At 33.4% G+C, this 18,144-nt stretch overlaps 1 protein-coding gene across 2 annotated transcripts; it reads left to right on the top strand.

The window, feature by feature from the left end:
* The first annotated feature begins 10,747 nt into the window (after nt 1-10,747).
* On the top strand, nt 10,748-17,653 carry LOC108994644. Of its 2 annotated transcripts, none has more exons than XM_018969933.2 (13): nt 10,748-11,081; nt 11,367-11,464; nt 12,494-12,576; nt 12,766-12,892; nt 14,373-14,436; nt 15,211-15,308; nt 15,413-15,497; nt 15,998-16,121; nt 16,569-16,670; nt 16,826-16,890; nt 17,074-17,155; nt 17,231-17,310; nt 17,416-17,653. In XM_018969933.2, exons 1-13 carry the CDS (start codon nt 10,867-10,869, stop codon nt 17,471-17,473), a joined length of 1,281 nt encoding a protein of 426 aa, XP_018825478.1. In that variant the 5' UTR covers nt 10,748-10,866; the 3' UTR covers nt 17,474-17,653. The 2 variants fall into 2 exon arrangements, with proteins under 2 accessions (XP_018825478.1, XP_018825479.1); XM_018969934.2 differs by having other exon boundaries at nt 10,798-11,081; nt 17,235-17,310.
* Nucleotides 17,654-18,144: the final 491 nt, after the last annotated feature.

Below are 18,144 nucleotides of genomic sequence, written 5' to 3' on the forward strand. Positions count from 1 at the left end.
TGACATTAAGGGTGTCATTCTTACTGCTTATATTGTAAGATTTTATTTATAAAATATTTTATAAATAATAGGATATATGTAAATATAATTTTATAAAAATAAATTTATAAATTAATATAATTTGATGTGATATTATATATATATATATTATAATAAAATTCATCTATATATACCTATTATGTTAATTTATAAAGATATTTTTATGATATTTGTCAAAGTATATCTCGTGAGGATATTCGGCCTATGTATTAATAATTACCTATTGGGCGGGGGGCTATTATAGATGAATTTGTCTTCCGTCTCGGTGCCCATGCCTTTGCATTTATTTATTTAAAATGCTAATTTGACTCGTGGACTTGAACAATGAGAAGCTCACATGCTACCAAACCAAAATTTAAATTCCAAAAAACTCCAAACCATTCAAATTTAGTCGACGACGTGGCTCCTATATATATATATTTTCCATGACTACTTTTCAAGCGTGTGCTAAATTAATATATTGAATTCCAAAAAACTCCAAACCATTCAAATTTATAAGTCGACGACGTGGCTCCTGTATATTTTTTTCATGACGAGTAATGATATACTCATAATATTTTTTATAATATATTATATAAAATAAATATATTTTTATAAAATGATGTTACTTTTATATGATATTTTATAATAATATTTTTTATTTTAAAATAGATTATGAAATATGTTGTAAAAAGTATTGTAGGTTGATCATTTAAAAAAAAAAAAAGAGAAAAAAAATCGAACGTCCTGAGAGATAACACGATGTGGTGATTATTTATTAATACAATGATGTGGGTTTTGTTTCGGTGTGTATTTGGTGGGGAAGCCACCCTTCAAGTGGGCTTAATAAATTGAAAATAATAGATAATAATGTCCAATAATATACTTTAGCTTATTAGCAATATATATATATATATACACATATATATGTAATATTATGATGGCATGATGCGGTCGTAGATGAGAAATAATATTTATAATTTTAAAGTATATAAATTTTGTATAATTTATTTTTAAAAAATCAATTTAAAATTTATGTAAAAAAATTATTTTTTAACGATGAATCGGATTATTTTTTCAAATAGAACCCGAAAAAAAAAATCTCCAAGTCTGCAAAAACATCCTTCTCCTAAAAAGCAATTAAAACTAAAGAAAAAACAAATATGAGAAAATATATTTGTAATCGTGAATTGTATAATCGTCGCGTATTCGTTTTGAAAAAGATAAATAAAATATAAGACTCACATGAAAAAAATTAAATTTTTAATAATAGACTATACTATTTTTTAAAATAGTTACTTAATATTTACGTATTTTACGATTATATATATATAATTACTTAAAAAAATATATATCATTATGTATTGGACGCGCGGTGAAAATATTCTGATAATGCATGCAAAAAGCCAACAAACCCTATCTAGTTTTTCATGAGCATTATTATTATAAAACACGATTCTTTTTTTCATGAGAATTATAACTTTTTTTATTTATAAGTTTATCCGAGTTGTCCATGGCCAATCAGAGTGAAGCATGTTTATCCGATTTTTTTTTTTTTTTTTTTAATTGGGTCGTTGCTGTCTTTATTATAACATGAAGGGTAAGCATTGACATATTCTGATGACGGATCCAATGTGACATCTTTTTGATTAGACACAAAAAAGTAGTAGTAGGTCACGTTTAGCCTTGTGAATATGAGCATCTCAACCCCGCCCATTTTTCCTTCTTTATTTTATTCTTCTTTCGTCACCAACATAATATTTATATTTGACATCTTCTTTCTTTCTTATTGTTTTCATAGCAACTTTTATTCTCATCTTAATAGATAGTATGCGTATAGCTTTAAAGATATAAATAATTAATTATATTTTTTCCCATGCATCGGTTTAAATTTTTTGGACAAACAGTACTGATTTCTTTCACATGATGTCACGGTAAAAATCCTTAGTTCGAATTAAATATTTCGTATGTTAGACTCACTTATTAAGAAGAGGTAGCCCGATAATCACATTTTGAATAAAAGCCGAGGATGTAGCACGAGACGTCTCCCGACAAGAACAAAAATGTTTTTTTCTTTTATATATATATATTTTTTAAAAAAATCACTATATCATTAAAAAAATATTTTCTTAATTATTAAGTAAAAAAAAAAATTATTGGGATCCAATCAAGCCCAACTCTCGATGACAATAGCATTTCTGTTCGATTAAACGAATTTTCTCTACCGTTCTCTTGAGACGAACAAGGGATCCTATAAGAATATTCACTTAGTGATGTGAATAAACTTGTGAATGAGGACATTATAATGCCAACTGTATGAATTAAAGAAAAAAAAATCATGAATGTGTTTGAAATTGTATGTTTGAATGAGACAAAACTGCCGGACATAGTGCCAATGTTGGGTTAAAAAAATTAAGATGAGGGGTGAAAGTATTTTGGGACAAGGTAGGGCGGGAGGACGCACTTTCTCCAAACATGCAACACGTGAACCATATAAGTGTGTATGAGCCACATGTAAATAATTATTTTGGGAGGGGGATTTCATTTTCTGGATTTTTATTTCTTTTATGAAGAGTTCCTGGACAACTAGGGCATAACCTGCCGACCAAAAAGTTGCCACTTAATTGCTTGGTATCTCCTCAAGATATATGTGTCCCGGGGGGCGCTTTCCAAAATTCCAGTTGTTTCCATCATTTTGGCCACAACTCACTCAACTCTCTCTCAATTTTCTTGGCATGAAATGCAGCTCACTTTCAATCCCATATATATATATATATATATATATATATACACACGATAAATAATAGTTACAGTCGTGAATACGTAAGAGTCGTACAATCACTTTAAAAAAAAATGAATATATACGGGACTCATGAGAAAAAAATTTTTTTTTTTTAATAATAGACCTTATTTTTTTTCAAAACGATTGCACGACGCTTGCGCATTCTATGACTGCATGTAGCATTACTTATATATATATGTGTGTATGTGAAAAATATTTAGTTATAAAAAAATTATATAAAAATAAATTTACAAACTGATGTGACTTGATATAGTATATTAGATTGTAAAGTTACTTTAATTATAAAATAGATCTAATTAATTTTATAAAATCACACTAATTTATAAATTTATTTTATTAGCGGTGACCTTAGGATGAATGAAGGGTCATGAGTCACATTTTCACACATTTTTGTATTTTATTAAAAAGTTTTGTTTTTAAATATATTTTTGATGTGATGTGAAAGTCTGTCACATCAGTTAGCATAAAAAATATTTGTATTTTAACATACAAGCAAAGCGACGTATCTAGACACCGAGATTTGTAAATAGCTAAACTCTAAATTCATAATTACTTTATCATGAATTAGCACATAAAATAATTAATCATGTATTTAACATAGATTAGGTGAGTGGCAGTAAAAGGGGTTGATGGAATTGTTTCCAAAAGAAAGTTGGTGGAAGTGACCCATTAATTGGAGAAGCAAATAAATATATTGATAGTAATTTAATTCACCTAACTCCTTCTCCTTTTTGCCCATCTTTCTTGTCTCCCAGCTTATTCAACATCCATTCCAACATCAGCTGTATTTATTTATTTTTATTCAATCAAGGTAACAATTTCAAATATCTAGATATAAGATAGATATATAGATAGATAGGGGACCTAATCTTGAAGAAGATTTTGTGATCTTTAGGAGCCCACTTGATTGCAATGTCTTCCCTCACATGGACCATTTTTTTGAGACATCTTGACATTATATGCTTGAATCATTATGACAAGATCTCTAAACCAATTTTATGTTAATTGGAAAGAAATGATCATGAATTGTATACCTCATTTATAGTTTGTGTCTGAACTTAAATCGTCATTAAACACGTCATCGTGAAAATATAGTTCCTGGAGTTATTTTGGGACTATTTGTGGGAGAGGGCTAGATGATAATTAATTTGATTTGTCTTAAAATGTTAGGGAAAAGAAAGTGTCATTTACAAATGTATAGGAAGTTGAAAATTTTATAAATGTTCATATCAATGCAATGCAATCACTCGCTTTAGGATTATAGAAAGAGGGCTGGTAGAGATATAAAATAATCACACAAAGAAATTCCACACACGTATGTTGAGACCACCTTAGCCACGCTGTGACCTCCCTGTGCCTTTCCACACCGCAACCACCCCTGCCACGCAACCGTGACCACACCGCAACTAGCCACAATGCACAAAATGTGCACGACAAGCAACAACCCCAACCCTGTCGTGAGCTTACATGTCCTAGTCGACAATGTCGCTTGGATTGTCTGCGGCTTCTGTCCACCTTGAAGTGTTCACCGACCAACATGGCTGGTGTAGGGAGGGGGAGGAGGGGAGTGGAAAGGCACGAGGAGATAAGGGGGAGAAAGGAAAAAAACAAAAAAAAGGCACGTGTCACATCAATGTGTGAAATTCCTTTATGGGATCTCTTTGTGTTTATAATGTTTTCTTTCTAAAAAATCCACATTTGTCGGATGTCTAAAATCTCGACATGCACATAATATGATTGAGGTTGAATATCGACCTTAAAATCTCTCTCTCTCTCTCTCTCTCTCTCTCTCTCTATATATATATATATATATAAATAATAATTGATAAACAATATTTTGTATCAGCAAACGACTAATGGGTGTCGACATTTGAATCAAACCAACTTCGTCGAGTCGATTGGTAGTTGGGATATTTATTGACCAAACTGCCAAATAAAATATGAACATCAAAGTAAGCAAGAAAATGGAAAAAAAAAAAAAAAAACCCCCCCTAAAACTGCTAACTCCTGGTACACAATTGATGGAATAAGAGCAGGGTCGCATGTGTTCGGTGATTTTTCACCTTAACACGACGAGCAAATCTTCGTCAACTCGCAACTTCATTAATAATTTATATGTAAATACAGTTTTTGGTTGGGCCTACTCTCAGCCCACCAAAAGCTTTTTATTATTATTATATTCATTCCACATAAAAGGGAGGACCAGACCAGTTGGGTCCCATAACATATACTCAATTTACCCTTTTCACCCTTTGTCCACTTAAGGAATTTACTCTAAAATACATTTTTTTTTTTTTTTGGTCGAGTTTTTGACTAACATGAACATGTTTTTATCAGGGGACCTCCTAACTATTTTGGTCCATTGAATTGACTCTTTTTAAGCTTTTATGTGCATCAACTTTCAATTTTTGAATATTGTCAATGCACCCCCACAATAATATCACATCATCATCATCATCCCTCGCTTTCATACAAAAATAATACAGTATTTCTTATAATCTTTTATTATATTTTTTAAATTTTATATAAATAATTTATGTTCCACATCGCTGATATGTCAAATTGGCTAATCGAAAAAGCTTTAGGGTGAGTTTGGATCCCAAACTCATCTCAATTCATTATTACAACTTTTTCAAATCCCAATACAAAATATAATAAACAATTCAATTTTTTTAAATCTCAAAATAATAATAATATTAAAAAATAATATTCCAATAATATTTTATCATCTTAACTCAACTCACTTCAACATCCAAACACACCTAGCATTCAACTTTTTAATTATTTTTTTGTAAAATATTTTAACATTATAAAAATAATATTTTACACTTCAAAATTATAAGTGAAAGAATATTATAATAATAATAATAATAATAATAATCACAAAGAAATTAAAAACTAAAAAAAAGGAGTGGGGGGCAAAAGTGGACAACAAGGTGCATCACATGACCCATAAGGCTATAACTCAAACAGGTAGTCTGGTAATCTGAGCCAGTAACCGTCCAAAATATCCACGTGCTTGATGTAAATGGGCCCTAGGACCAATATAGTGTGAAGAGAATCGTATGGGCCCACTTGTAAAAAAGAGTGATCATGTATAACAGAAATTTTATATGGGCCCCCATTTCCATTCTGTTCTTTTCACATATATTGCAAAAGGATGAACAGAAACGTTTTAAATAATTGTTTTTTCGCTTACAAAATATATTCGTAAAGTCGGTTATTGATACACTAAATACGCTACTGATATAGAATTTTGGCATCTTAAACAATTTATTTTAATTTTTTTATAATTATAATAAATATCACAATAAATAATTAAAATTAACGGAAAACTCGAAAAAGTTATTAAATTTTTGATGAAATGATACACTATCATATTGGCTGGTAATTGTAAAATAGATTAATGTAAAATATTTATATCCATATTATTATTATTAGAATAATACTACATACAGTTGTGAAGTGCGTAAAAATTACACAATCATTTTAAAAAATAGTAAGATCTTCTATTAAAAAATTAATTTTATTTTATATAATTTCTTAAATTTATTCACTTTTTATAAAATTGTTCACTTTACAATTGTAAATATAATTTTTCTTATTATTAAAGAGACAGACAGTAATAAACATTGATAATAGAAGGATGGAAACAGTGAATTTGAGCACAATCTGTATGCGTGGGTCCTTGAACTATGGAACTTCATCATTCCTTCCGAGAAAGCCAAATAATTTTTCAAGTTGTGTTGTATTGGAGTGGTGTGAATGATCATGCTACTCGGCCTGAAGGAGACGGAGTGGCCTTTTGAAGAGAATATGGGGGGTTGTGAGCTTACCTGATTTTGTAGCCCAAAAGATCATTATGTTACTTTTGAGTTTTGGCTGATCTGCATTCACATCAACCTGTATCGCACAACCACCACCATTTACCGTACAAAAAAAGGTCATGATGATCATCAAGCTGATAAACGTGTCCTTTCATTGATTACCTCCGACAACAACTCGTGTTCTTATCCTTTGACCTTGTCTTCCCACCAAAGGAATTAGGGAAAGCAAAACAAAAGAGAATGAGTTTCTCACAACACCAAGCTGACTTCCTCCTGCTTCCTAAATTTTCTCGTGTTCATGAGCAGCAGCGTTTCTGGTTTTGGACCCATATATCCCATGCACCGTTACTCAACTCTCTTCAATTAATTATGGTTGTCGCTTTTCAGCTGCATATTCATTATTCATGTTGCAGCAAGCAAAGCCCAAAACCTAGCAAAGAAGACAACATTTTGGAGTTTGATTAATGAAGGGCCAACAGCAAAAGTTTCCATGATTTTATATATGTTCCGTCTGTTTTAAGCTTTTATCATAAGACTCAACAGCAAAAGTACTGTCTATGGTTTATAAAAGGAATCATAAAAGATGTTGTATGCCTGTTGTTGGGAACAAAACCTACCAATGGAGAATATCATGTTGAGACAATGATCTGTCAGCTAGCTGGAACGTCCACCGTGCATGCCCTCCTTCGCTCAGCACCTATATGCAATTAATGAAAACAACGTTAGGAGATTCTAATAGAAAATGCCCAAGTTAGTAATGTAGAAGGTTTATGTCTTACCAAGAGATATTTATAGCAGGTTGCAGCTTGAGCCTTGCACGAGAAGTTTCCTCTTCTCTAACCTAGTTTTGGTAGTGCATTTAATGCGGATCATGCATTTAATGTAGGTCTTGCCCTAGTAGGTTTCGACGCGTTGTTGGTATTATATATATATATATATATATATATATATATATATATATATATAAATATAATAGATAGTTAATCATATCACGTCGCGAACCATTCTATATTTATTATACTTGTCCTGTTAGATAATCTTACTAGGTCTTGCCCTAGTAAGTTTTCATTATGTCTACTCACCTGTCTCATTTGACCTCCCCGGCCCCTTCATCCTAGTGATCTCGCTTCACTCATCTATTTCAATGTAATATAGAGCAATTAGAGTGTAATGAAAACTTATATAAATAAATTATTTATAGTGGATTTTGCATTTTCTAAAGATGAGATAAGAATTTTATGAATAATAGTAAGATAGTTTGTGAATAGTAGTGAGATAATTTGAGTTAATATTTAATGAGGTTTTGAAAAATGAGAGAAAAAATTAAATAAAAAAATTATAAAATTAAAATATTATTATAATATAATTTTTTAATATAATTTTTATTCGAAGATTTGAAAAAGTTGATTCGGTGGTGGTTGGAAATGAAAGTGGTCTATACAATATTACTGGTATTGGTAATCTTAAAGTTCCTGCCACTAATCTCAGATTATAAAATGTGCTTATTATTTCTGAGATCACTAAAAATTTGCTTTCAATTTCTCAATTTACACGGATAATCACTGCTAATTTTTTTTTTATCCATAGGGCTTTGTTGGTATGGATCTGAGAACGAGCAAGGTGATGTTTAAAGGCTCTATGGAGGATAGCTTGTATCCGCTCACTTCCAAGCACCTTCAGCACCCACTTATTGGTTTGATGGCAACTAAAGTTTTTGGACGTGTGTGGCATGCAAGGATGGGGCATCCTCATTCTCAGACTCTTTAATCTTTATTGTATTGTTTACCATCTTTGAATAAAACAGTTAGTTTTTGTGAGAGTTGTAGCTTGGGAAAATCTACCAAATTACCGTTTTCCTCTAGAAATTCATATGCTTCTACATTTTTGCATACTTTTCATAGTGATGTTTGGGGTCCGACCACTCTCTCATCATACGATGGTTATCGATTTTATTTTGTCGTTGTTTATGAATATTCTCGCTATGTTTGGCATTTTTCGATGGTTCAAAAATCTTATGTTATTACTATTTTTTCTACCTTCCTAAAATTCTTAGAAACTTAGTTTAACATCTGGCCTAAAATTATCCAAAACGATGGTGGAGGTGAATTTGTCAATCACACTTTACGACAAGTATTTGCGTCTTATGGGATTGTTCGTCGCCTTTCTTGTTGTTCCGATACTCTTGAGCAAAACGGTCTAACTAAACGTCATCACCGCCACATCATTGAAACGGGTTTGACTTTGTTGGCTCATTCCTCCGTTCCATCTAAGTATTGGACAACAACTTTTCATACTGCAGTGTTTCTCATAAACAAGTTACCCACTCCAGTTCTACAGAATAAATCTCCTCATGAGCTGGTTTTTGGCACTCCTCCCTGCACTCATTTAAGAGTTTTCGGGTGTGCATGTTATCCATGTCTCACCCCGTTTGGATGTTCACAGCTTGCCTATAAATCAGCTCGGTGTGTGTTTCTTGGATACTCTTTCCAACATAAAGGGTATCGATGCATGGCTATGGACACAGGTCGCATCTATATATCTCTGCATGTTATTTTTGATGAACTTACGTTTCATTTTCTACGTTCACAGTCTCCTTCCTCATACAACCTGCAGTTGTTTCGGGTCCGTGCTCTTCTTCAAGCCCTTCAGCATGCTGCGCATGAGTCTATGCCCTCAGCTCCGATGGTAGCAGCCCCCAGTGATCCCTCTAGCCCGACCTTCTTCTGGCTCCATCATTTCCTATTGCGTCATCTCCCACATCGAATGAGCCATCACCCATTATCTTCCTAAGAGCATTAGCATTGGTCTATGCATATGCATATGCAAAGTTATATTTGCATAATATGGCCCTAAAATCCTCCACATTGGCTTATGCATATCTAAATATTTAGCTACTTATGAATAGTGCTTATCCAAATTTGGATAACTACTATTCATCCTACAAATCATATTTTAATAATTATTTATCTCTCCTCCCACTCTCTCTCACACAATTCTTTCATTTTCTCCCTCCTTCAACAATAAAACAAATATTCACTTGCACATTCATTTTATTATTATAATATATTATATATTTTTTTCATTTTATTATATTTTTAATATATTATTATTAAAAAATTATATTTTTTATTATTACATTTGTATCATTAATGTCAAATGTATGTAGTGGATATTAATTGTAAAATATATAAAAAAAATTGATTTTAGCAAAAAAGTAATAATAATAATAAAATAATAAAATTGATTTTATTATTATTTTGTTTCAAATATGCATAAGCCAATGTAAAAATTTTGCTTGAATGGTAAAATAGATATACAAAAGAGATAATTTTATATATGTATATGCATAAACCAATGCTAATGCTCTAAGTCCAGTTCGCACAAATCCTACGATTATAAGAACTCAAGATGGCACTAGACGTCCTAAGGTCTACCTCTCCACTCGTTATCCTATACCTGCATGTTTTGTGGCTAATTTTCAGGCCCATGCTCAAGAGCCCAAGACCAACATCCAGGTCCTCAAAGACCTACGGTGGCAGCAGGCCATGCAAGATGAGATTAAAGGCCCTTCATGCAAATCATACACGGACTCTACTTCCTAAACGCCCAAATATGAATTTAGTTGGTATTAAGTGGGTTTTCAAAATTAAAATTCGGGCTGATGTATCCATTGAACGTTACAAAGTCTGTCTTGTTGCCTGTTGAACTTCACAGGCTTGACTATGAGGATACGTTTAGGTTTGTTTGTTTTGAGAAAATATTTCATCTCATTATTATAATTTTTTTAATTTTTAATATAAAATAAAATAAATAATTCAATTTTTTTAAATTTTAAAATAAAAATAATATTAAAAAATATATTCTAATAATATTTTATTCAATTTTTTAACTTTAATCTTATATATCTCAAAAACAAATGTGCCCTTGGTCCAATTGTCAAATCTGGTACTATTCGTCTCATTCTCACTCTCGCGTTGTTCTACGGTTGGGGTGGCTATAGCATATGAATGATATAAGTAAAAAATTCAATTAGTTTAGGGATAATAAAATAAAAAAAAATTATAATATATAATGTATGATAAATAACAAAACTAAAAACGGCTACTTTCTCTTGGATTTATTGAGGGGCCATATAGTGCCACGTTAGCATCAACATGAACTGGGAACGAGATAAAACAGTTGGGATGGCCATGGAGAGATAGTGAGGTTGGGGTGGCTATGGCGGTGAGTGCTTCGATGCATTTAGTGAAGAGCAGAACTCCGTTGGCTTGCGCTAAAGAAGAGAGCGAGTACAGGGTTCGCCACCCTGAGAACTCGTCTCCTAATGCCCGGGTTTTGGTGCTGGGAGGTACGGGTCGGGTCGGAGGATCAACAGCCATCGCCCTCTCCAATCTCCGTCCCGACCTCCGTATCATTGTTGCTGGTCGTAATAGGTGAATGAACTACAAAACGAATCACTCCTTGTCTCGCTTCTTGTTCGTTTCCCGAGAAAATCTATTGAAAGGAAAGAAAACAAACGGAAAAGATTGTTATGCTTTTGTGTTCTTTTGCTTTGTTCAACTGGATAAAGCATGGAATTTTCTTCATATCTTCCAAAAAAAAAAAAAAAAAAAGCTACTGCTATAATGCCATTTGTCTATCTTATCACAGGAAATCTTCACTGTTATTTATTATTATTTCTAAGTCCAAAATTTTATGGAAATTGACTCTAATGACAGGGAAAAAGGTGCCTCTATGGTGACTACACTCGGGGGGAACTCTCAGTTTGCTGAAGTCGATATTGAGAATGTCAAATCCCTGGAGGCAGCTTTAAAGGGTATGTCGGAGTGGCAACCTATACCAAACAAAAACACTTCATAATGTATTTAGTTTTCTGATTCCATGAAACGTCCCTGTATTTTAAATATTGTTCAATCACATGCGTACTACATGCAACCGTCCAGTGGTTTTAAGTTAGACACTGCTGTGGATATAGTTCATGAAATGTTTAATTTAACATTAATAAGCGCTATTTGTTTTGCCTTCTTCCTCAAAATTCACATTTAGCCTGCTAAATTTACATTTTGCGAGCACTTGTTACAGGCTCAAAGTTGAAAAGGAAAAGAAAACGAAAAAGAGGACAAAAGGTTAAAAAAAGGAATTCTTAACTAAACACTCGCTTGACATGCGTGTAAACTTTGAATCACGAGCACAACAAAGGAGAACCATTTGTAATATCCCAGGTTGAGTATGGGAAAGAGGCTGATAAATGGAATTTCCATGTTTCTTGGGAGGGAGAAGTTTTGCGATTTATAATACTTTCAAGGGACTCTACTTATAAAAAAAAAATAATACTTTCAAGGGACTCCAATTGTAATATTGACTAGCGGTTTTTTGGTATATGTCCAAATGTGGCATGGGACAAATGATATCAAAGACAGGCTTCAACCTTTTGCACTCTAAAGGGTTTTTCATATGCTTTTTACGCTGCATATGTAACCTATGATGTTCACATTGTAAATATTTTACTTGAAGTAAACAAATTGACCTTAATCAGTCATTGATATATTCCCAGATCAATGATCTACGGTCCTTTAGTGTCATACCTGGGATTTAGATGACTTTGTAACTCTGCTGACACATTATTATTTTAGATCAGTCCCTCCATCCATTTACTGGGCTCCATAAGGACTTTTTCATAAGCCATACAGATCTAGATAGAGTGAGTGCTAAGTAATATCTGCTTGGGATCTTGTTTTGAGGCTCTCTCTCTCTCTAGAACAGTAATTTATAGTTGATGCCTGAAACGACATCCTTCAAGTAGCTCATTATAATCTAGCCTTAAACTTTGCAAGTTTTTCGGCAGATGTGGATCTTGTAGTTCATACTGCTGGACCTTTCCAACAGGCAGAGAGGTGCACTGTTCTGGAAGCTGCCATACAAACCAAGGTGAGGCAAAGGTAACTACTACAGTTTAAAACCTAACTTGTTCTGAAGTTTTGGTAAGTCATTAACTACTGGGAACATATACAACTTGCACACTCGCAGACATGTACATATATAAAACATATTTTTGGATAACTCTATAGATAATATATATAGCAAGTTCCCAAATAATGTTTCTCACTCTTTCCTCAGACAGCGTATGTTGACGTTTGTGATGACACAACCTATTCACGGCGTGCTAAATCCTTCAAGGATAGAGCAGTAGCTGCAAATATTCCAGCTATAACAACAGGAGGAATTTATCCAGGAGTGAGCAATGGTGCTGTCGTATTCATTATTGTCATAAGTTTTAACACACTTAATGAATATACATTCTTGAAAATTAATAGGAATGAATGACAATCAATAAACAAGAAAAGAAGTAATTGTACTTTTACTGTAATGCCATATACTAGGTTACAGCCTGCAGGGCCAGGAGTCTTAAACATGGTAGTTAGTGGGCATTCTATTAATCATCTGTGGTTTGTGTTACACCATTTGTATCATGTTAGAAATCAAATAGTTTTTCGGTATCTCACTTGCACTAAAAGGAGTATCTTCTTCCTACATCTGGGCACTGTGTTCCACCATATGGATCATGTTAGAAATTACATAGTTTTTTGGTACCTCACTTGCACTGAAAATGGGATCTTCATCATAGTTTTTTTTTGATAAGTAATAATCTTTATTGATGTGAATGAAATTAGGCAATGCCCAAGTACACAGGAAATATACTAAGAGAGGCACCTAATTACATTCTAATAGACTAGAAAGAAGATAAGAACTCATGAACATTCCCTCCCCTCAATACAATAGCAGAAAACCACTGGAAAATAGAGAATACAAAAAGTTCCAGATTTCCCCCATTGCACGCTCCTTGTTATTAAAACATCTGTCATTCCTTTCCAACCATAAACACCACATCATCTGTCTTCATCATAGTTGTTCCACTTGTTCAGCCCTTCAGGCTTGAAAGATTCATCCCAATAGTGGAGCACACTACGATTAGCGATATTCACAATATCCATGGCCTAAGAGCACTTGCAGTGAGATCAAGCAGAGAGAGATGCTGGACTTTGTGCACATTGCAAAGGGGGAGGGGCTATATGTAGTCCCTTCCTTGTGTAACCCACAGCTGGTTAAGGCCAGCCATTAACTTGCAATGAAGTGGTCATTTCGCCACTTCAATTGCAAGGTGTAAATGCTTGGCCTTAATGACCAGGTTTTTTTAGAGCCAGGGGAGTGCATCCACTGGGCAACCCCAAGTTATTACAGATTATCATTTAGCAGCTTATGTTGAAGTGAGACTTCCCCATGACTGCCAAGTCTAAGAGATCTCCAGTAAATAAACATGCACTAAATTATGAGGGTTTCTTAGATAAGGAATCCTGCGATATTTTATGAGCATCTCTAATATCTTTCCCTACATGGCTCTAGGTGAAGCTGAATGGCGAAAATATTTTTTTTTTAGACAAGTGGGCCCTGTCAATTTAAGATGAGTTGTATCTTAAAGGTATAACTCAACCAATCTAAGCTCAATAGTTCATGATCCCATTACATGGGATTGTCTATGTCAGTTTTTGAATATTGGAACGGTTCATATTGGACTTGGGACTACGTATGAAAGAGAATGTTCTACGCATATGCATTAGTGTAGAAATTAGGTCAGATTATTTTTTGTGAAAGATAAAAACGTTTTCTTGAATGCTACTGGGGTCCTGCATGCCAGATATTAATTCTTCTCATCATTTATATGGCAGTGATGGCAGCAGAACTAGTTCGTGCTTCAAGAAGTGAAAGTAATGGTGAGCCAGAGAGACTACGGTAATTGCTTCCATTTTATTTTACATGTTATTTTTACTGATAATAAATTTTATATGTTTATTTCTTTTGTTTGGCACCACAGCTGACACATAGAACTATAGATAGAGTTGAGAGGAAACCAATGTACATTTCTTTTCCCTGAGCATGTACAAAAGTCGTGTTAAGAAAATCATGTATATCGGAGTACAATCGGGATGCAAAGAACCAGGGACATCAAAAAGTGAGGGTGAGAAAAAACTGTTAAAGATTAGTAATCCTTGCAGAAAGAGTGTGTAAAATGGTTAATTTATCTTGAGCCAAAAATACAATCTCTGTGGAAGTACACTTATTCTGCTCTGTGCATGGGCCTGCAAACATAAACAGAGCAGCCCACCAAGCACCCAATTAGGAGGTGAGAAAAAGATAGGATAAAATGACAGAAAAAGATGCATGTGGTTGTCTCTGATTATTTGCAAATTAAGGCTAAGTTTGGTTGTGTTTATATGAGTTCTATTTTTCTTAATTCTAGCATTCTGACGTATGCAGCCTGGTATCCTCATCTCAGTCACACCAAACTTATGCATCTATAATCCTAACATGATTTTTGATTGACTACTTCATGCTCAAAGGAAAAAAATAGAATTAACTATGTAGAAATACAATTATGACATGCAAATGCAACATCTTTTCTTGTTTGCTAAACAATTGCATTATGTGTTTCAAAGGCTAAAAGCGGTTTACTTTCCTCTTTTCCTATGAAAAAGTTTGCAACTTACACTCAAATATGCTCGTCAGATTCTACTACTACACAGCAGGCACTGGTGGTGCAGGTCCTACTATCTTAGCTACTAGTTTTTTACTTCTTGGAGAGGAAGTGGCTGCATATAATAAAGGTCAGTTTCAAAAGCACTATACAAATAAAGAATTCCTTTTCTCTTTAGATAGCTCACACGATTTTGCACTTGATGCTAACTATGATGGTTGACTATTCAATCAGGAGAAATGATCAAGCTGAAGCCTTATAGTGGGATGCTCAATATTGACTTCGGAAAAGGAATTGGAAAGAGAGATGTTTATCTTCTGTAAGTTCTGTTGGCAACAAAAGCTTTCAAAGCAGTGAATTTCATGCACCTGATGCAAGAGTTTCATCCATTATGTCCACCAATGTTCAAGTTTCTGGTCTGTACATTATTGGTGAAAAAAGAGAGACATACTTCATAAATACCTTAATTGAAGCCTCTTTGTTGAATCCATCCCAAAAGCTGATGTAAAGGTAACTCAATTGGCCCTGTCCAAGTCAAGCTTTAGTTTGTTATAGGCTAGGCTAAATGTAAAGAGTCATAAAGGGTATGCCCGACAAGGTTATAGACTACAAGGAAATTGGTATATATCCATTTGTAATTTACACTTCTGTGCTTCCTCGAATAAACTTTTATTAAAACTTTGTTTGTACAGTTAGATGCTGTTTTGATGGAACCAGTTGCTTTCTGTATAGCTGCTCAATGCAACACTCCAAAGCTTCTTTATGTCCTACAACATTTCTACTCAACAGAACTTTCTTTTTCATTTTTTATCTTCTCAGGAATTTGCCTGAAGTAAGAAGTGTACATGAGGTCCTAGGAATACCAACTGTTAGTGCTCGGTTTGGAACCGCACCGTTCTACTGGAATTGGGGAATGGCAGCTATGACAAGTCTTCTTCCTGCGGTATGCTCTTGTAGTATCAATTATTGATTTCCCCCTTCTCTTTTCTCTTTTGGACACAATTTAGATTCCCGATATTGGTCTTTGTATCCAATTTCGCATTCTCTATTTTTATCAACGTTAGATCACTCTCATATCAGCCTCTTTCATCCATCACTATCGTACCACATTCCTGGGAGTGCATAGTAATTATCTAACAAGATAATCTAATTGATGTTAGTTGACCATCAAGTCTCTTGAGAAATTAGCATACAAAAAATAACAGAAACCTGTTTTCTTATGATGGTTTATACTGTGCTACAAAGTTTCTTCCCTATATGACATGTGAAGGCCCTGAACAATATACCAGCAATTAAGAGATAAATGGCTCACTATTGATTATTTTTCGACCACAGTAACTGCCTTGCTTTTAGCTTCATTTAATAAGCCTATATAATTTGACTATTGCAGGAGTTTCTGAGAGACAGAAGCAAAGTCCAAGAACTAGTTCAACTATTTGACCCTTTAGTTCGAGCAGTGGATAGAATTGCTGGAGAGCGCGTGTCAATGAGGGTGAGATACTAATATGACTAAGAAAATTACAAAAGCTTATAATTTGTTTCTAGTCTACAGTTTATAAAACAATTTAGATTTCTTATAATTTTGCACAAATTTTCTTTGTTTTTTGTTTTGTTTTGTTTTTTTTTTTTCTGGGGTCTGGAGAACAGGTTGATTTGGAGTGTTCAGATGGGCGCAATGCAGTTGGTATATTCAGTCACAGGAGACTCTCTGTGTAAGATTTTGCTTTCCAGAGATTTACTGTGGTCAAGGGAATCCTGCCGAGTCTTTCTCTGATGTTACCTTCAATCTCTTGATGCCCTTGTGTTATACATCACTTGTGTAAATAAATTTCAATTGATGTAATCTGGCGGCTCTAGAAGCTAGATATCATAACTATAGGGTTCGTTTCTTTCAGTTCTGTGGGAAATGCAACAGCTGCGTTTGCTCTAGCAGTTCTTGAGGGAAGCACACAGCCTGGGGTTTGGTTTCCAGAAGAGGTATTACAATAAATCACGTGGAGATCAAAATATTATTTTACAATGTTTGGAACTTTTAGTGAAATTCTCTTGCAGCCAGAAGGAATTGCCATCGAGGCGAGGGAAGTTCTACTCAAACGTGCTGCCCAAGGAACAATCAATTTTGTAATGAACAGGTAAAAAAGAAATTCTGATCCCTAAATTGAACTTTCCACTTATTCATCTTCATTTTCTTTATTTCATTGTAGTTTAGCTCATTTGTCTTTTTTCCTTCTTGACAGGCCACCATGGATGGTTGAATCAGACCCAAAAGAGCTTGGATTAGGAATATATGTATGAATGTGCTTGGAAATCAAATTATAACTCAAGAGGAATGGTATAACAGGCAGCAAAATCACTGTAAAAGGAATGATAATAGTGCTCTTGATCTGTTTTTGCATAATCATCTTCGGCGAAACTTAGGGAAAAGTCTACTTTTCACCTCTAAATGATTAGGTATTTTACACTTTGGAGCCTAAATTATGGACACTGGCACATTATACCCTCAAATTATTTTTTTTAAAAAAGAACAATGTTTATAATATATTAAGAGCTTTGCTACTCATCATCCACACACACGTCACACCACACTTTTTATTTTTGATTTTATTCTTTTTAAACTTATTGAGTTCTTTTACTAATTATTCATATATTACTATTTGGTAAGAGAAAAAAAAAAGTGGTGTGTTGTGTGTTGGGATAATGAATAGAATTTTTCATTTTCATCTATTAAATATCTGGTTCTTAAGATTGTGCCACATCACTCCTTTTCACATATTCTTAATTTATCATAAAATTAGATGAGGGTGTTAATATTCAATTCCTCTAAAACTCATTAACTTCTATGATGAATACATTATTTATTTATAATACTAAAAAAGGCATGAGTTAGAAAAACCAAAATACACATGTTTGGAAAACTAAAACACTATTAACTTTAAATAAATAAACTAAAAAAATTCTTCTTATTA

Source organism: Juglans regia, chromosome 14 (genome assembly GCF_001411555.2).
Source record: "Juglans regia cultivar Chandler chromosome 14, Walnut 2.0, whole genome shotgun sequence".
NCBI classification, from domain to species: Eukaryota; Viridiplantae; Streptophyta; class Magnoliopsida; order Fagales; family Juglandaceae; genus Juglans; species Juglans regia.

What these genes read in the sequence shown, in the direction of transcription:
- LOC108994644 (XM_018969933.2), top strand. Translation starts at nt 10,867, where the DNA reads ATGGCGGTGAGTGCTTCGATGCATTTAGTGAAGAGCAGAACTCCGTTG. An exon ending in GGTGAGCCAGAGAGACTACG is followed by an intron (nt 14,437 to 15,210) that starts GTAATTGCTTCC and finishes TATGCTCGTCAG; the next exon opens with ATTCTACTACTACACAGCAG. An exon ending in ATCAATTTTGTAATGAACAG is followed by an intron (nt 17,311 to 17,415) that starts GTAAAAAAGAAA and finishes CCTTCTTGACAG; the next exon opens with GCCACCATGGATGGTTGAAT.